A 20,555-nucleotide genomic window follows, 5' to 3' on the forward strand; every position below is an offset into this window, starting at 1 on the left:
AGACAAAACTAAAGTTTGTTTTGATGTGACGTCTTATAATTCGATGGAGCCGGCTGCACGCACGAAAAAACATGACTCATGCGGCGTTACCTCGCTCTGAGGCGTTCCATTTAAGACTTTAAGTGCAAGCGAGACCGCGCAACGAGCGACAAAGAGGCACAATCGACCTCCGCGTTCGGCAGCGTTCGACATCTGTCTCTCTCCTACTTGAGTGAGCGATGCATCCGCGTGGACAGCTGCTATACAATAATACATTTAATTTTACATGTTTTCGTCAAGTATGAAATTCAGTGAAAAGTGAATGTGGTGTCAATTGTATAAAGCAACGATAATTGCGATAATTGAGAAATGAAACCATTCCATCAGTATTTTCTTATGACGTTGTCACGTTCAACTATCGTCAGTAAACCGACTTTACAGACAACCGATTTCTTAAATTACGATTATCTTGGCTTCCTTTGTGTTCATAAGCCTTACAATTACATATCCCACACAAGCTTTTTTAACCTTATTTTTTAATCGTACCGCTGAATATTATGTGAACCATAAATTAATATGTCTATCGACTTACGAACGACGTTAAGAAGTTTACAAAGACATTATAATTCAATATCATTTATTTACTAAGTATACTTATTTTAATCATGAAAATTTAATACATCATTTTTTGAAAATGTTCTACACAGCAGTCCGCCACACTTGTACACAGTTCAGGTCAATCGTCTTTATCCTTGATTTTCGGCTTGATGCTGCGCTCTCGGTCTCGAGATCGATCTCGGTCCCTGTCCCTGGATCGGTCGCGGTCTCGAGATCTCTCTCGCATCCGCGGTGACCGAGACCGGGACTTGTGACGGCGAGATCTCGAACGCGATCGGTCACGTCTATATGATCTGTATTTTAAAAAATTACACTGTTTTAACTTTCTTATCCATATATTAATACGTGAAGCAAAAACTTTGTACTCCTTTTTACGAAAATTGCGCGGACGGAGGAGTATGAAATTTCCCACACTTATAGACAAAATAGAGAAGTAGGGCAGCATGTAAATTTTTTTTTTAATTATGCATAAAACATACATTAAAACGAAAAAAAAACATTACACACACTACCATGTATTTGACACACACGCATGCCTACTATTTCTTTATTGTCAAACTTTATTATTGTTTATAGTCTGTGGTCAGATTGAGAATAGATTAAATATTGTTTGTTTTTATTAATATTTGTCTAAAGTGTAGTATTGGTGAAATCTGTGATCATAGAAGTATAAGGTAAACAAGAAAATTCTAAATGTGAAATGAATCCGAATCATGGACCAGAATTGGACAATGTTATTAGTATAGTATAGTGTTGTTTGGTACAAAAACTTTAAGAAACGTAGTACATTAATTATCGTAGATTGGGGGAAATAGGGACTAGGGGTAGAATAGGGACAAATCTAAGTTGTCACAATACTTTTGTGAGATCTTAATTTTATGTAGTGTTTAAGAATATTAAATAGTTTAATTTAGTCACTAAAGTTCTGTAACTGATGATGAAGATATTGAAAATAAGTGAATATATAAGTAAATAATACCTATATAAGTAACTAAACAGTGCCACCCCTATCGAAAAACTATTGTCCCCATACTTGGCCCGATTCACCCGAAAAGCCAAGGTGGATCAAGTCAAGCTAGTTTTTTTAAATTTTTGTGTATATTTTTCAATAAACTTCCCGAACCGTTTTAATCTCAATTTTATTGGAAAATTTGTGTTGGAATTGGAAAGCGTCCCGATTCCCCCAATCTACTGTAATATACGTTATCACGAACTAACTGATCGTAATATAACGACGTAATGTTGCAACTTACTTTTCCCTCAGTCTCTCCGGTTTAGTGGAGCGGGAGCGGTCGCGGTCCCTGTCGCGGTCGCGGTCTCGATCCTCCTGTTGCGCACACACAAGTAACACATCGCAATCGTTTCAAACATTTAAACATTTCTTTCGGTTGCATAGACAAAGCTCAGACTGATAAAAAAACCGACCACAAGTTTTGTGTAAAGATTATATTACTGGCAAAAAGTGAAGTTTTTTAACGTTCTCGATAGCGTAAAAGTTAGCTCATATTTGTATGGAATGGGATTGTTTGCGTACGTTTGCCGCTAGGGGCGCTGTTTCAACTGCATACAAAATTGGCTTAACTTTTACGCTATACGTTAAGAAACTCGTACTAAGCCAACAGAAAACAATCTTAATATAAACATGAATTCGTGTTTTATATGTTCATATTTAGTAAAGTTGGAAGGATACATTTTTTTTCCCTACATATACTCTGGTAGCCTAAGAGGCTATTCCTACTACGTCCGGACGGGTAGGTGAGCTCACGGGCTCAGCCTGAGAGAATTTGCTAACACTAGCCCTAGCAAGAGCAGTGCGTCGCGTAATCTACCACCGGATCGGAATCACGACCCACTGAGAAGATCCGACGAGAAACTCAGTGGGCTGTGTCTATAGGTTAGTTCACTCGGCAACTTTTCGTCGTAATCGAAGAGTTTGACGAGGACGGTGAGCGGTGCTTGTAAGGCCTAAAAGCATCGAAATGGAGTCCAGGGGATCCGACAAGACGTTTCGGGCGACGACGGCTTTGCGTTGGCCCGTCGCGATCGGATAAGCAATTAGCGGCGGCCACAATAAAAAGGGTTTCGTGTCGCGCCGCTAAGGATACAACACGTAGCTTCCCACGTGCTGCTCTAGGAAGCTGGCGGAATTCTCGTTATGATGTCTATGGGCTCCGGTAACCACTTAAGACAAGGTGGGCGGTGAGCTTGTCTACGCAAATAAAAACAAAAATATTAGTATTAATAAAAAAAATGTTAGGTTACATCATCTCGGCGGTGTCGTTCCCTGGTGTCGGCGGGGTGCGCTTGTCGGTAGGGCGGCGCGTAGGGGGGGTGCATGGAGAGGGGCGCGGCGGCGGGGGGCAGCGCGGGGGGCGCGGCGGGGGGCAGCGCGCCCGGCGCCGGCGTCAGCTCCTTGATGTCGGAGGGGGTCCAGCCGCCCGGTGCCTGTCCGTGTCCTGTGAACGGGTTACCTGGTTTCCATCCATTACATTATTCACTAACAAAATCTCCTAAAAGGTGTCATATCAACAATGAAATTCTTGTCATCGTCACTACGATTTAGAGTAAAAGACGAGAGAATAATATTTTGTCGTTTTACTTTATGTCGTTAGTAAACGATTGATCACTTACAGCGTTTGACGGAATAACATCGATATCAAAACTCCACTAAAAACTCTGTCATTTTTAATTTTGAAAGCATTTGCAAGCAGAACAAAGTTGGGATCACCTAGCCGAGCATATGTTGAACTCTACTAATAATTTCCAATCACTATAGTATAAAACAAAGTCACTTTCTCTATCCCTATATCTGTCCCTATGTATGCTTAAATCTTTAAAACTACGCAACAGATTTTGATGCGGTTTTTTTTTAATAGATAGAGTGATTGAAGAGGAAGGTTTATATGTATAATAACATCTATTAAATAGTGGAGAAATCAATAATAAATTACAGTTTCCGAAGCGAAGCGAGGGCGGGTCGCTAGTAAAAATATAAGTATATGTACCCCATGGCTCGTCATATGTAGCGTGCGGGGGCTGGTAGTAGTCAGTGGGCGGCCCAGAGAAGAACTCCGGCGGCGGCATCTCGCGGGGGTGGCCGCGCCCGTACTCACGTCGCTCCGCTGTCATCACCTAAACCACAAAATACAATGTATTGTTATAATATTAATAAAAAAAAAATATTTCTTTGAAAGAGCTGAAGTGTGTACTAGGTTCAAAGACCTTACCGATTTCCAGTTTCCCCCCTCTTTAAAATAGATTTGGTTAGGTTAAGTCGTGAACAGATGTTGTGGACTAGTGTTGAGAGATCATTAGGTTTTATCATTTAAGTAGGTCATTATGCATTATGGGATAAAATTCTTCATATTTTATTAAATTTTTTTGAGGGGTGAAAGACTATTAAGCGACAAATTTTGCAACTTTAGATAGACATCGGTTTGGCTCTGCCCCTGGCATTGCTGACATCCATGAGCGACGGTAACCACTCACCATCAGATGGGTCCTATGCTGGTCTGCCAATACGGCAATAAAAAATTACAGGAGGGCCATTTAAAACTTAATATTTAAAAAAATATCATAACAAGAACGCTTCTTCAGTTATTTGAATGGAGGAAACTTTATTGAAGTTCAATTAAAAACATTGAACTGTTAACACTAATCCTTAATAAAACGCACCATTAGAAAGATAAATTTCGCGTAATAAGTGAAATGTCGCTTAAGCGTAATAGGTTTTCCCCCATCGATTTCAATTAAATAACATATTTGTACCTGAATAGTGTTTTCTCTGGACTGATAGTTATTTGTCATGGGAGGTGGTATTCCATCATCGTGTCTAATGTCTGTAAAACAGAAAATTTATAAAAATATCTGAATTCTGCATATCAAACTGTTCAACAAGCAAATGGCCAGTGGGCATATGGTTTACTAGTAGCTGACGTTCATTGCAGTAGTCTTACGTGAGTAGTATCTTCATGTCGACGCTTGAAAGGCAAACGTGACTAAGCGACAATGCGTGAACTTTACAGAAGACTAATTTAAAGTAGAAATTAATTTAAAATATACCTGAAAAATACCCGAAAAAAATTATATTTTAATGAATCTAGCTGTAGGATTGAAATGATTTTAATAGACATAGAAATATATATTTTGCGCATCGAATATGATTATTGCCTATCATTTATGTACAAAGCAATTATTGTCGCTTAGTCACGTTTGCCTTCCAAGCGTCGATATACTTTTATACGTAGTGATTTTTGGGTTACAAATTAAATGAACAAAATTACAATTTAAAAATTAAATGAACATTTTATATTACATACTATTAAATAAATTAAGAATGTATTAATCTTACTTGGGGGGCGCCTCATGTCTGGCATTGGTGGACGGGGAACCGATCCCATATGCATTCCCACACCTGTTTCGTTGATTCGCATTCGTCGCTGCCGCTCACAATAAGCACTCCATGTTACTTCATTGAAACCATAATTGAAATAATCTGTGAATCGAAAATGGATTGGACAAAACTGTAGTAATTGATTATTTTTATAACCATACAAGACAGATGGATTTCACATCAATTCATTACAATATTAACCTGATATATCAGCACCCGGCTTATTCCAAGGTTTATCTTCTATAGTATCAATATTGAATTCCAAAGCGGGAACTCCATTAATACTTCCTGGCCCCTCCAAGTCCTCTAATGTCACTTTCCCACTTGTTGTAGTCACTGAACGAGGTTTCTCAGGTCCCCCTGCAGATGCTACCAAGCCAACTCCCCTCTGAAATTGTAAATAGTCCCCAATTATGTATGAAAAAGGAACACAACTTGTTCTTTCAAATATTTGAAATATTTGTGTGATCAATAAGTTTTTTGGCTCTTTGCATTGTTTTAGACTTAACGATGTATGTATGTACGTCAGTTTCCAATCCTCACAGTACAGGGAATCCTATTTTGTGCTAGGTGATTGCTTAGATGATTATTGACATTACAAGTTTCTTGTATAACATGTATCAGCATTAAAACAGAACAATGAGTTAAAAATTTGCACCAACTCAGATAATTTTAGCGAAATGTTCATTGTTAGCTAAGGACCTAGTCTGAGCTTATGGGCTTCAAGCTACTCACTGAACATTAGATGAGCTCACTGGCTCAACCTGAGATAGTTACTAACACTACGAAGTCGTTGTGGCCTAAAGGATAAGACGTCCGGTGCATTTGTGTTGAGCAATGCACCGGTGTTCAATCTCAGGCGGGTAACCATTTTTCTAATGAAATACGTACTCAACAAATGTTCACAATTGACTTCCACTGTGAGGGAATAACATTGTGCATTATAATATGCGTAATTACTGGTGGTGGGACCTCTTGTGAGTCTGCGCAGGTAGGTGCCACCACCCTGCCTATTTCTGCTGTGAAGCAGTAATGCGTTTCGGTTTGAAGGGTGGGGCAGCCGCTGTAACTACATTTACTAAGACCTAAGAACGTATATCAGGTGGGTGGCGCATTTACATTGTAGATGTCTATGGCCTCTAGTAACTTAATGCCAGGTGGGCTGTGAGCTCGTCCACCTACATAAGCAATAAAAAAAACTGGCCCTATCAAGAGCAGTGCTTGAAGAATTTACTGTATGGGTCTTCACTGGCCCTTATCTATAAGAACCTGGTACAAGTATTCACTAGTGGGAGCTGAGACTTAAGAGGTTAGAGCTGTGAATTTTGTGCCACAAATGGGAAAATGCTTGGAGATTCAATTGTGATTTACAAATGATAGGGGATAACAAAGGACGCAATTCCGAAAGCGAATCCACTGTAACCATTGCCGAAATGATGTTGAGGACTGATATCGATAATGTACTGCAGTTAAAGGTTCCGACACATGTGTAAAAGGTGTACTAAAATTGTACAATGTTGGAACTAATTGCTCATAGCGACATAGACAGAAAGTGATAGTGGAAATAAATACTTCATTGTGAGAGTAGTCTTTGTCATTCATAATGAAAAAGCCTTGACAGCTGATAAATTAGTACACAAAGGTTTTTGCGTGTTTGCAGCACCCTTAGAAATACAGTGACAAAGTGCAGAATATTGAAATAAAGTTAATGAAATTGCTTATCAGATTCAGGAATTCAGAGTAAAGTTCTACATGTATGATCAAGTGGCAAAACATTATGGATGTAACTATACTCGTAGCAAGCTTGTCTAAGGAGGAACAGTGCTATGCTGGTATGAGAAATGCCACCGGTCACCAAATAGAAGAAATGCTTATCAAAAGCTGTAATAGTCTCAGGAATATTCGAGAAGTGTAACTCCATCTATTCTCATATAGCGAACATAGGTATTGAAATAATAAGTACTATCAATAGCGTTCTCGTAAATTGTTGACATTTCGTGTTCACTATAATGGTGTTGCACAGACAACATGAAGTAGTTATTATTGTTAGTAATCAGTTCTACTAGAAGCAAAACAGTGAGCGGATCACCTGAAGCACAGCAGAAAAAATGAATTAAGAATTGTGAAGTACATTTAAGAGTTCTAATAATTAAATTAAGTTTTAATTTATACTTCAGTTTAAAGTTAAAGTTAAGTACTTAGTTTTTATTTATCCCAAGTCCATCGCAAGAATATACCAAGATTCATGTTCCAGTATCAGTATATTATTTTCATTTGTAAACTTATAAATCGATGCCTCCAATGAACACTACTCTAACTCCAAATTCGTAAGTTTACAGGAGGAGAGTTTAAATGGCAAAAGTTGATAAATATATCTGCAATAATAAAGATTTTATGGTTTTTTCTTGTGTAACTAGTTGATTTACTCTTGCTTCAAACCCCATTAATAATGAATTTGTAATACTTTTAAAATAGTGAAGCGATTTGCGTGAAAAACGAAAATTTCATTTAATTCAAATTAAGTAGTGTTCATTGGAGGCATGGAAATGATCCAAAACGCAATACATATAAAATGGTGATGGTAAAATGCATTTACCACAAACATGACAAATAATTTTAATTCTATTGAATGAAGGCTATGTTAGATATATAACAATTTTACCTAAAGGCAGTTTTTACTTTGATAAAAACATATTTCAGTTATCGGTAGGCCCCGGCTTGGCTCTGCCCCTGACATTGCTGAAGTTCATGGGCGACAGTAACCATTCACCATCAGATGGGCCGTGCGCTCGACTGCCTAAAAGGGCAATAAAAAAAAATGTTCTAAGGGACGAAAATTGACTTACTTTTATGTTTAGGCTGGCATATTGTGACCCAGACTTGATCTCTCCAATGGTGACTTTGACGTCATCGCTGTCGTCCGAGTCAGAGTCACCGTTCTCTTGGCTATCAGCGTCACCATTTTGATCCTCGCGCGTTACCTCAGCAAAATGCTCATCATTTAATTCCGAATCGTTATTACCTTCCTCTTCATCTTGATTTTCTTCGTCAGCCTTTAAATAAAGTGAACCATGTTTAAATGTAAAAAACTTATGGAACTTTACAAGCAATAAGTAGTTAGGTTATTAACTTACACCACCGACGACGTCGGCCGATTTTTGTACTTCTTGAGTTTCCTCAGTGGATTCTTGGTTAGCATCTCCGCCAGAATCCCCGTATAACCAATTATCATCGTTTTCATCGCCCGGTGTGGTCTCAATGGCCGTTTCTGCCATTTTAACAAGTTATAAACTTGAAAATAACGAAATTTGGAACGACCAATGGTTTTATATTATGTACTTATTAGTAGGTAACAAACATAATTTAAGTGGTAATTTCAGTAAAATAAAATGCAAATTGTAGGTACCGTACTCTTTTTTTTGTTTGTAACAACCTCTAATATATTAAGTGTATAATCTATGGTAACAACAACACGCTATTAGACAGCTTAAATAGGTACCTACGTGTGTATTATCTGTTAAACAGCAACCATAGATCAAATATAAGGGTATAATCTATGACCATAGATTATGTTAATACTAAAGCGCCTTATTCACGATCCATCTTGCTGTACGTCCCGCCAAGGCCATGCACGATGCACGATGCAAAAGGATCATGAATAGGCTTGACGTACGTCGATAATTATTATTAATTGTTTGCTGGATTTGCACGACCGATTTTGCGTCCAGCGAGTGCCCCCACCACCGCGAGCGTCGTGCAGATAGACAGTGAATAACGCTGACGTACGTCAGAGCGGTCCTGCGTCGTGCGTGCTTGATCGTGTAGACTTGCTGTACAGCAGATTTAACATTTGTAGCTTGTTTCGAGAGGAGACTGCACGTCAAAATGGATCGTGAAACACTTTCAAGATTTATTGAAAGATATAAGTTCCACATGTTTGTGGAATGTCTCAAGCGCAGACTATATGAATAAACAAAAAATAATAAACTTATTACAATTTTTTAGGCCCATTTTAGGGGAAGCTGCAAGGATTGATAGCGTGCGTAAAAAATGATATTAATTATTTGAGTATACTCTGCACATTTAAAAAAGTCATCCAAAACCTCTTGCTATTTTTTGCCTCTCTTCTGCTGCTGCTGACAACATCAGAAGGACTCCCATTTTTGGCGTTTTGATAAAACAGCTGGCATTTTAAATAAATTTAAACCCTCTCATTTAATTCGTTCGATTTATTCTGTTCGCGCTTGATACATCCAGCACCGCAACCTTGAGCTGAACACAGCCGTGATGGATCGTGAATAAAGCGCTAAATCATCGTGCATCGTGCTAGCCTTGGCGGGATGTACAGCAAGATGGATCGTGAATAAGGCGCTTAATAAAGTATTAAATTTAATTTAATATTATTGAAGGTAGTTTTCCAATTGCAGCACTAGAGCGCATTATGCGGCATAATGCACAACGTTGAATGTTCTAAGTTCCAACTACAGCAGCGCACTCTGCTGATGCATTATAGTCGTCGTGGCCTAAAGGATAAGACGTCCGGTGCATTCGTATCGAGCGATGCACTGGTGTTCGAATCTCGCTGGCGGGTACCAATTTTTCTAATGAAATACGTACTCAACAAATGTTCACGATTGACTTCCACGTAAAGGAATAACATCGTGCAATAAAAATCAAACCCGCAAAATTATAATTTGCATAATTACTGGTGGTAGGACCTCTTGTGAGTCCGCACGGGTAGGTACCACCGCCCCGCCTATTTCTGCCGTGAAGCAGTAATGCGTTTCGGTTTGAAGGGTGGGGCAGCCGTTGTGACTATACTGAGACCTTAGAACTATATCTCAAGGTGCGTGGCGCATTTACGTTGTAGATGTCTATGGGCTCCAGTAACCATTTAAAGAGCTCTCGAAGTGTTCAGATTTTCGAAGTTGTGCACTATGATAATATTGCAGATACAACAGAACAGATAGTAAAAAAAACAACGAAATAAAAGTACCATTGTTTTTATTAGTAAAATTTAAGCATTGGTGCTAGCACCTCGGATGTATTAAATATATCTCTGTTATAAATTTAAAGCTTTTTCAATCAAGACCATTCCTTCGTTTAGGAAACATTTTTGTTTCAACTTTCTCCACCATTTGAGCAACATTAGCCAACTGCTGAGATGAATCATTGGCGGCCGATCCGCAAGTTTCGGCTAGTTGCTGAATTCCATGCGATACCTGGATAAACATTTACAATATTATATTTTTATCATACATATTTTTATTAAACACTAAAATGAAACAGTTGAATTTAAAAAAAGTAAAAATTAGGTTGGGTATTCGGGTTTAAATAAGTCTGAATACAATTTATTATGACGGTTTTGGTATTCTTATCAATAAAATAAAAAGTTCGAGGCAAAGTTGAGAATCGCGACTACTGCGAATATCCGGCAAGAAACTTAATGGGCTGTGTCTGTCAGTTAATTTTCACGGCGGACCCTTTGTCGCATTCGTCGGATTCGACGAAAACGGTGAACAGTTCTTGGAATGCCTAAAAGCAGTTATAGTGGATGTGTTTCATATGAAGAAGGTTCAATTGCATTCGAAAACCGTATATATTCATGAATCATGCTGACTCACTCTCCTCATTGTTAGATGTTACTAGTAGAAGCAATTAGAACACAGGTTACGGTACTTGTCAAAATCGACAAGAAGCCACTTTGGGGTCCCACAGGCAGTTCTTGACAAACCTCCTGTTGTGATGAGACCTCAAGTTTGCCTATCCGCCCTAGCTAAGTGTCTAAACAAGCCCCGTCCTTGACTCCATAATACACTACAAAAGTATAGTGTAGGAAACAGTGTAGGAAGAGAGAGAGAATGGATCTGCTATTGTCTATGAGTAACAGTCCCACTGATAACCATTAAGTAGCCCATTTGGTTGTCTGCCTTCAAAAAGGAGTAAAAAAGCACAAATGTGCAATAAAAATGATATGAAAATTTTATAAAAGTATTTACTGCATCAGCTTCAGCCTTTACTTCTGCAGCTGCAGCATGCATCTTGTCTACAGTGGGCTGCATTTGAGCAGCTTTTTGTATGGCCTCCGACTCCAGAACTGGTGTTGCCTATTTCATATAAATTCAAACAACCAATGTATTTAATCTTTTAAAATTAACCATATCCCTAGAAAATACTATCATTTAGTTTACTTAGTCATTTATTCTAGTACATGTTATATACACTGGTGGACCTAAATTAGAAACTCAATGTCCATCACATGGCTTCTGTTCTTAAATACCCAGCTAGGGTAATAATGTTACCAACATGCATTTATGTATGTACCTAAAATATATTGACCTGTTATTTGATCATAAACTTGGTTTAGATTCAATTTTTAACCAAGCCTTACAATACAGTAGAAAATTTTATAAAATCAGATGCAATTATCTAAACAGCCATGTACAAAAATTCATAAGAGAATACAGGTTAATTATCATACCAATTTTACTGAACTTCACAACAGAAAATATAATTAAAATACACTGGCTAGTCTGAGCTAGTTTTTAGACAGCACTAGCAACCAGTTTATAAGTATATTGTGGTAGAATTGTAACAAACTCATCTACTGACTTGTTTACATTGCTGCATACAGCGACAGTGATGTCTGATCACTGGTTCAGCTGCAAGTACTTCTTGTTTATGTAAATCATTCTTCTGCAACTGTAATAAACATTCTGATAAGTTCAACATTTTACAAATTTTTTTGTAGAATTTGGTAATTTTATAGTCAAGACAGATGAGCTTGCAATTCAAAGACAGTAATCACTAACCAATAGCGAGCCTAATTAAGGCAATCTTCAAAGCTAACAAAAAATGAAAATGCTGTTAAAGTCATGTGTACCTTGAGGCATTGGGTCAAAGTCTTTGTTGAGTTAAATTTATTAATTTACAACTCTGAATATCATGAACAAGATCAGATGTTGCCTCACTTGTCAAATCAGACATATTTTCAAATTTTGTATTCTTGATTTTTCATTTAGGACCAGTCAGATATTTTTCTAGACATTCTGTTTTGGTCTGATAGAAAAAAGTTGCCTTGTCTTTATGTTACTTTGTGACTTATTTGTCACACATTGCACAACAGATGCTGACTATAAGTCACTACTTTAATGATAAGTCTGAATATATCAGATGAAATTTAAATTATATAAACTAATTAAGTTGTATGGAAAGAGAAAATGGATTTAAATTCGAGTTAAACATACTTGGTAAAATTTTACAAAAGGTATATAGGGTTTTAATTCAGAATTAATTATGCATTGAAAGAAATTCTTGGGACGTAAGAATTATCAATGATTATTAACGGCACTTACATTTTCAACGAAATTCGGATCACTATAGTTGTTCAACTCTGAGGCCATTTGCATAGCTTCATGAAGCTTTTCGTGTCCTGCCGTTGCATTATTGATGGCTTGTGCAGTGCTTAAAAGATTCGCAGTAACAGAGTCACCTTGCTGACCATCTATAGATATTTCTGGAGACAAACCTAATTTAGCTTCTAGTTGTTCAATTCTACTTTGTAAAACTGCTATAGGATCCATTGTTAATGTTTTTGCTACGTAAAAGAAAATACAAAACGTGTAGGTTAAAATTTGTTATAAAAATATCTATTACCGAAAAGAAATGAATATCGAAATTTCGAAGTATTTGTAGGTACCAATTGTTTTTCAAAAATTGTTTTCGAACTGTCAATTAGTGCTATATGTCAAATTACTCAAAATAACCACTGAAGTAGATCTATGAAAATAACTCAAGTCTTCCTGTAAAAAAAAGTCATCCTGTGAATCTCCATTGAAGTAAGTTGCCTCAGTGAATTTGGCCCCCTTTTTTTGGTTTTCGATTTTTTTTTATTTTTAATTGTTTGTTCGTCTTTTGTTTATTTGAGTCGTCTATTATCAAAGGCGGCAATCTGTGCATTTGGACAAAAAAAATTATTGATATGTCAATACAGATTTATTTGAATATAATCGTCTCCTTCAAAGAATACGGTTCAAAACCTGCATTAAATAAAGGTTAATAGTTAACCTGTTATTTATCTAAGATGTCGTTCCGAAGAGTTTTGTGACTGCCAATGGAATACAAAGTCAATAATTCGTTTTCCTGATTTACCAATCATTGTCCAAAAGTCAGATTGCCGCCTTTGATAATAGTCGACTCATTTATAATTAATTAAACAAATGATCACCGTTAAGTGGCCCCCCTTTACTAGATATCTTTATTTTTATCACTCAGATTAATTAATTTTGATCAATTATCATTTGTTCGACGACTATTGGTGATTGTTCGATCATAAAAACAATTAAATTCCCAATTATTTATTATTTTATATCTAGCAAACCATCAACTTTTTTTTTTTTTTCGGTTAGAGGGCCGAACCTCCTACGAGGTCCCCGCGCAAAAGGGGCGCGCGGGGTATGTGAGACTCAACGATCTGCATGGTGTTGTGAGCAGACCGCGGGCCCAAGGATTTTAGGACCCACCCACTAAACGACTCCCCTGCACTCTTACACCCGACGTCCGATCCCCTACGAGGTCAGAACCCGGATGAGGTAGGGGGGCTACCGCGGTCAACACTACAACCAGACGGCGCGGCTCACCCCAAGGACGCCCAGCTGACGGAGCCTTCGAGGCGAATCGAAGGCTCTGAAGCGTCGGCCGTCTCGGTACGGCAGCCCGTCGGGCCGCCCAGACGGTGCCGCTGGTGTCCCGGAATACCCCGCTGGACCAGAACCAGCCTGCCGGGTCGGGACGCGATACACCGTCGACCGGTCGCTCTATTCACTCCACGGCAGCGCGCTAGAGTGCTGGTAGCGCGCCGCGCGGCCTCACCCCCTCAGGTCGCCCCTTGACCTTCACCGGGGGGAGGCCGCTAAGCAAACCATCACCTCACGCCACCTTTTTTTGATTTTAAAATTTTTTTATTTTTAATTGTTCGTCATTTGTTCGTTAATGTTCGAATGTAAAAATTGTCGTCTTTTCATCATCATCATCTCAGCCTGTCCATTGTCCACTGCTGAACATAGACCTCTCCAAGTGATCTCCAGTGCGGCCGGTCCGTTGCCACTTGCATCCAACGTGACCCAGCGGTTCTTACCAGGTCGTCGGTCCATCTCGTAGGTGGCCGTCCCAAACTGCGCTTGCCAGTACGTGGTCTCCATGATCTTTCTGCCCCATCGGCCGTTCGATCTTCGCGCTATGTGGCCTGCCCACTGTCACTTCAGCGTGCTAATCATACGGGCTATGTCAGCAACTTTGGTTCTTCTACGGATCTCATTTCTGATTCGGTCTCGTAGAGAAATAGCAAGCATAGCCCCCCCATAGCTCGCTGTGACTGAGCTTCCTAAAAAGATCCCTTGTGAAGCACCACGTCTCAGAACCGTAAGTCATCACTGGTAGCACACATTGGTTGTATAGCTTGATCTTCAGGCACTGAGGGATTTTGGACGAGAACACATTTTTTAATTTACCGAACGCTGCCCAGCCGAGTTGGATCCGCCAGGTATATAAGTATATATTCGTCTACAACTTCAAGAGTAATGTTCCCAACAGTTACTGGGGTGGGCTTAAATTGTTACATTCGAACATTAACGAACTAATGATGAACAAATAATTAAAAATAAAAAAAATCTGAAAATCAAAAAAAGGTGGCGTGAGGTCATGGTTTGCTTATTAGATATATAATAATTAATAATTAGGAATTTAATTGTTTTTATGATCGAATAATCACCAATAATCGTCGAATAAACAATAATTGATGCAAATTAATTAATCTGAGCGATAAAAATTAAGATATCTAGTAAGGGGGGCCCACTTAAGGGTCATCACTTGTTTAATTAATTTTATATAAATAAAAGACGAACAAACAATTTTTCCATTCGAACATTAACGAACAAACGACGGACAAATAACGAAATATAAAAAAAAAACCATAACCAAGAAAAAAGTGTGTGTGTCCGCTCCGACGCACGACTGGAGTTTACTGGATATAAAAAATTAAACGAAACAATACGAGAAATAGTTCTATATTACGACAACACGATACACTACAGATTATTAACAAATTAACGAGACACAAAACAAACGACTAACAAATATATGAAAATACAATAATGAGAGAAACGCGCGATCAGTACGAGGCTTTGTGGCGGACTGCCGGCGCATGTACTAGCATGTCACACGAAATGCGCATAACGCATTTCGTGTGACATGCTAGTACGATTTTGGTCCCCATAATTTTCATACCCCGGGCCTATATATGTAAATCGATTCTAAAGGAGTAAACTCCAAAAAGGGGCCAAATTCATTGAGCCAAGATTCATAAAGTCTTTTAACGTAGAATTACTTACCATAGATTAGACACTTAATCTTGCTCAGTGACAGTCATAGATTATACACTTAATATATTTGAGAGTGATTCATAATTCTTCAAGGTAGAGAGATAAGTAGTTTATTGAAGAATTTATGTAGTGATAAAATTGTATTATCAATGAAGGTAGTGAAGTAAGAGTATTTGTACGTAAACACATCTATCAGTAAAATTTTGTTACATTATTAAAAACTATAATGGATGAAGAATTAGGCGGTATTTCCGAAGAATATTATGATATACCTCCTGTTAAATATGAATGTGAGTATACAGTATCTAAATTATAGTTTTTCCAATAAATTTATGTGATTGAATTGCAATTTTAATGTGATGATTGGTGCTTATAAATATAAGGTAAATGTAAATTTTGCAGATTTGGACCATACTGCTGATGTTCAGTAAGTGGTTATTTCATGTGTTATATTTTTTAATTTAATGCTTCTGATGTAGTATTGAGATAGTATTGTGAATCAATCTAATTAAACTTCAGACATAATTGATTACGTATCTATATATAAAAAAAACAAATTAATGCAAAATAATAGTAATTTCTGACCTCAGTCCATGTAGGTACTTAAAATTTAATTACAATGTGAAAATAAGCTATAATTATAGAAGTGTGAAATATGTTTAGTTGCTACTCATGACACAAAAATGCAATGGATTTAGATTTTTTTTTTATTGCCTTTGTAGGCAGACGAGCTTACGGCCCACCTGATGGTGAGTGGTTACCGTCGCCCATGGACTTCAGCAATACAGTTTCGCACAAAGTTAGTCAAGAAGTATGTACATAAGCTTCACTAGAAGTGATTTGGCTGCACTCTTGACATTACTGAAGTCCATAAGTGTCAGCAGCTACTCACCATCAGGTGAGCCATATACTTGTCGGCTTATACAAGAAAAAGGTCACTTCAAGGCTATAAATCTTTTTAATAGATAGTGTGTTCTCTTCATTAATGTCATATTACTGAAAGTATGAATCCACTAAGTTCTAGAAATTTTGTGGTAGTTTCTTAATGACATTTCCTTTGGGAGAATTAATGTTTAAGATTTTCAGAAGTTCACTTTATGTTTTATTAATTCTAATTACTCAATGCAAAATGAGTGAGGTTTATAAAGATGTAATAATAATTTTTATACATATTAGTAAGAAAATAATGAAAATGAATGTCTAAAGTAGTTCTAAAAAACAAATCTTGGACATTCTATCTCTCTTTCAGTGTCTTAAGAGTTAGCTAGCTAGAGTTAGCTTTCATATTATTACAAAAATTTCACAAAGAGACAAAGCTATTCTTTTTTTTCTATTAAAATGGCTGATAAAAAAAAATACTCTAATTGTATTAGCTGGATTAAATATAAACATATGTATTTTTCACTACCTTGTATTTGTTGAACTACTAATCTAATACTAACTAAAACCAAAGCTTTGATTAACGACTTTGTCCTTTTAGTTAACTCAGTTCCACTTATTACTGCAATTAATTTCCTATAAAATTTTCACCAGAACTAACAAACTTAATTACAGCATGTTGCCCCATATACTTTTACCTTACCTATTCCGGCCTGTCCATTGTAAATATGGGATATCTGGGTTTTGTCAAAAATTTTCTATAACATGACCAACACATGTTCGTAAATGACTTATGTTAATGTAGGGATAGAATCATGCAAAATAAACAAGGCAGAAAATTTATAAATCAGGGATTGCTGTTGACTGTTGCATATAAGGTATATCAAGCTGAAAACTGTTCTATTAGAATAATCGATTCGACGAAAAAATAATTCTGCCCATGGGGTGTTAAGTGGTCACTGAAGCCCATAGCCCGACACCAAGAACGTAAATGCCGTTGGCTGCCTTGTACATGAGATCTAAATCTTGTTATCATAGTACAACGGCTGTCTTAGCCTTCAAATCGAAATGCATTAATGCTGTACGGTAGAAATAGGCAGGCTGATGGTACATTTTTTCTCTTACCCGACGACCGCCCACCACCCGGGGTCAAAACCCGGGCAGTCAACAATACAACCAGATCCGCGGCGCCACCTTTAGGACGCTCGACCGACGGGTCGTCGAGGTGATAGTCGACGATTCTACGTCGGTTGTCTCGGTACGGCAGCCCGTCTGGCCGCCCCAGGCGGTTCCTCTGGTGTCCCGGAATACCCCGCTGGACCAGAACCTGCCTGCCAGTTCGGAACGCGATACACCACTAACCGGTTGCTCTTACGTAGCAGTTCCGTAGAACTGTTTCCATGTTCAGCGTGCTAGAGTACAGAAAGCGCGTCGCGCGGCCTCTCCCCCTTAGATCGCCCCGTAAGTTTCACCCGGGGGAGGTCACCTCCTACAGAGTTCTGAGCCGGACGAGGGCGGTGGTACTTACCCGTTCATGCTCACAAGCAGCCTTACCAACAGTAATTACGTAGATTTTAATTGTTTTAGCTCGTCCACCCAGTTTAGCGATGAGAAAAAATCCCAACAACTTTGGATTTCTTTTAGGACATCGCTATAGTGCTACCAACTTAATCGAGTTTGTAGAACTTTCCAAAATAATTAAAATCCACAACACACACACACACACACACACACACGCACGCACGCACGCACGCACGCACGCACGCACGCACGCACGCACGCACGCACGCACGCACGCACGCACGCACGCACGCACGCACGCACGCACGCACGCACGCACGCACGCACGCACGCACGCACGCACGCACGCACCCACACCCACACACACACACACACACACACACACACACACACACACACACACGCACACACACACACACACACACACACACACACACACACGAATATCCCTCCGGCGCCGGTCTCCGACTATGTCGGTACTTCATGCAGCTTCTTTTGTCCTTGCAATAAATGTGGTATTTAATAACATTCGCCGTAATAAGTTTGAAATTTGTTTTTGGTTTTTTGAGTTTTTGAACCTCATGAACCTAATGTGCTTGTAATTTTTTTCGTATTTGTTATTGTCTATCTCTTTCTGACGCGTTTAACTGAATGAATGGTCTAATAGTACTGTTGTTGTATAAATTCAGGGCTGTTATCGAACAGTTGAAACAATTATTAAATTTGTTTTTATATGAAACTAATAATTAAGATTTCGATGCTTTTTTTACATTCTTAAAGTGATCTACATTGTTTATACTGTGGCAGCGTTTCGGGTTGATATATCGATTGTAGGACACGCTGTATAGCCATTACGAATAAGTGACCCCAACGCGCTCTTTTTTTCTTAAGCCTAAGCTGATGGCTTTGGGAGGCCATCTCAATGTAACCCTAACAAGTAGATGAGCTCACGGGGCTCAAACCTGCAGTCATTGCTAACACTAACCCTAGCAAGAGCAGTGCTTCGCAGAATCTATCACTGGATCGGAAACGCGACCCACTGAGAAGACCCGGCGAGAAACTCAGTGGGCTGTGTCTGGGGTTAATTTACTCGCCGAGCCCTTCGTCGCAAAGAACGGGCTCGAAGAGAACGATGACCGGTGCTTGGGGTACCTAAAAGCACCGTTAGTGGATCGGGAGGATCCGAAATCACGTGTTTTGGGTGACGTTTCGGTCCACAGGATCGGGAATGTAGTTACCGGCGGCCACGATGACAGGGTTCTCGTGTCGTGCCGCTTTTTCGAAATGGCGCACTGTTGCCTATTTTAGATACATACTGATGAACTCTAGGTCCATGTCATCGTGGAGGCCCACTTTCTGATGAACCGCGTGGCTCCGCCGGCTATCCTGCAAAAACGGGATTGTATGATTTGAAGGGGTTTCAAATTAGTACGGGCCGCGTGAGCGAACACTACAGTTGCATATGTCATGACCGGATGTATGCAAGTTTTATAGAGTGTCACCTTACTACGAAGGGACAATATACTTCGCTTGCAAATCTTCCGATAGACAATGCCCTTTTCTGTCGCAACGGAACTATGCGAGTTTCGGTATTTATTTGATACGAAATAAAGCCTTTTCACCATTATTTTTTACATTTTAATAAAAGTTTAAATTCATATTATCTTTAGTTTATTGCATTACCTGAATTAAATGAGAATTAATTTTTATTATTACAACATCATATTGTAATGCCACGTGATTTATAATTTAAAGATAATATAGTCAAGGAGTGTTGTAATATTTACGTTCCATTAATATTTAAAAAAAAATACCTCACTTTTAGGATAGGTCTAGGCTAAGCTGAGTTATGTAGAACGAGTCTAGTTAAGCTAATTCATTATTTAATCCTTTTAGTGCTGAGTTTATTTTCACATATTATTCAGAAATTGCTTGAGGATTTTCGAAAAAAACTTGTTATAAAACTTTAATTAAATAAAATATTTAAAAATCAATGCTAATTGTACACCAAAATAATATTTTTTTTTTCTTGCTTAGATGGGTGGACGGATGGTGGTAGGACCTCTTGTGAGTCCGCGCGGGTAGGTACCGCCGTCCTGCCTTTTTGTGCCGTGAAGCAATAATGCGTTTCGGTCTGAAGCTTGGGCAGCCGTTGTAACTATACTGATATCTTAGAACTTATATCTCGAGGTGGGTGGCGCATTTACGTTGTAGATGTCTATGGGCTCCAGCAACCACTTAACCCCAGGTGGGCTGTGAGCTCATCTACCTATCTAAGCAATTAAAATTAAAAAAATAAATAATAATAATAACTTTTATCACATTTCTAGATTACACGCATGGGGCGACAGTCTTAAAGAAGCCTTCGAGCAGTGCGGGATGGCGATGTTCGGCTACATGACCGAGCTTGAGTACGTCCAGATCAAGGACGTTCACACCATCGAAGCGAGCGCCGACGATCTCATGGGATTACTTTACCACTTCCTCGACGAACTGTTGTTTTTATTCTCCTACGAACCATTTTTGATATGTAAGAAGTTAGTCATAACGGAGTTTAACACGCAAGAGTTCAAGATAGTGTGCAGGTGTTACGGCGAGGAGTTCGTAATTGGCAAACATCCCCAAGGCACAGAAGTCAAAGCTATAACTTACTCGGCCATGCAGATCATTGACGATCCAAAGGACAATAAGTACGAAGTGTTTGTTATCATTGACATATAAATGTTTTTTTTTTTTTTAATATTCAGGAAATATACGTTTGTATTTTATAAAGTTTCACTTTTTTT

The 20,555-nt window shown here is 38.6% G+C and overlaps 3 protein-coding genes across 4 annotated transcripts; 1 reads left to right on the forward strand and 2 right to left on the reverse strand.

Moving 5' to 3' along the window:
- Positions 1–599: 599 nt before the first annotated feature.
- Fip1 (Factor interacting with poly(A) polymerase 1) lies at positions 600–8,324 on the reverse strand. Of its 2 annotated transcripts, none has more exons than XM_028184103.2 (9): positions 8,125–8,324; positions 7,837–8,043; positions 5,192–5,378; positions 4,949–5,092; positions 4,366–4,436; positions 3,603–3,729; positions 2,860–3,053; positions 1,851–1,924; positions 600–890 (listed from the first exon to the last, which is right to left on the reverse strand). In XM_028184103.2, exons 1-9 carry the CDS (start codon positions 8,263–8,265, stop codon positions 716–718), a joined length of 1,320 nt encoding a protein of 439 aa, XP_028039904.2. In that variant the 5' UTR covers positions 8,266–8,324; the 3' UTR covers positions 600–715. The 2 variants fall into 2 exon arrangements, with proteins under 2 accessions (XP_028039904.2, XP_028039895.2); XM_028184094.2 differs by having other exon boundaries at positions 2,860–3,068.
- A 1,653-nt stretch (positions 8,325–9,977) lies between these two features.
- On the reverse strand, positions 9,978–12,733 carry LOC114250316 (uncharacterized). Its single transcript, XM_028184136.2, has 4 exons — positions 12,346–12,733; positions 11,603–11,692; positions 10,990–11,097; positions 9,978–10,212 (listed from the first exon to the last, which is right to left on the reverse strand). The coding sequence occupies exons 1-4, from the start codon at positions 12,571–12,573 to the stop codon at positions 10,072–10,074; spliced, it is 567 nt and encodes a 188-aa protein (XP_028039937.2). The 5' UTR covers positions 12,574–12,733; the 3' UTR covers positions 9,978–10,071.
- Positions 12,734–15,422: 2,689 nt separating this feature from the next.
- On the forward strand, positions 15,423–20,541 carry Archease (protein archease). Its single transcript, XM_028184161.2, has 3 exons — positions 15,423–15,659; positions 15,772–15,796; positions 20,100–20,541. Exons 1-3 carry the CDS (start codon positions 15,596–15,598, stop codon positions 20,488–20,490), a joined length of 480 nt encoding a protein of 159 aa, XP_028039962.2. The 5' UTR covers positions 15,423–15,595; the 3' UTR covers positions 20,491–20,541.
- The last annotated feature ends 14 nt before the right edge of the window (positions 20,542–20,555 follow it).

The sequence above is a fragment of the Bombyx mandarina genome, chromosome 15, assembly GCF_030267445.1.
Source record: "Bombyx mandarina strain Sakado chromosome 15, ASM3026744v2".
NCBI classification, from domain to species: Eukaryota; Metazoa; Arthropoda; class Insecta; order Lepidoptera; family Bombycidae; genus Bombyx; species Bombyx mandarina.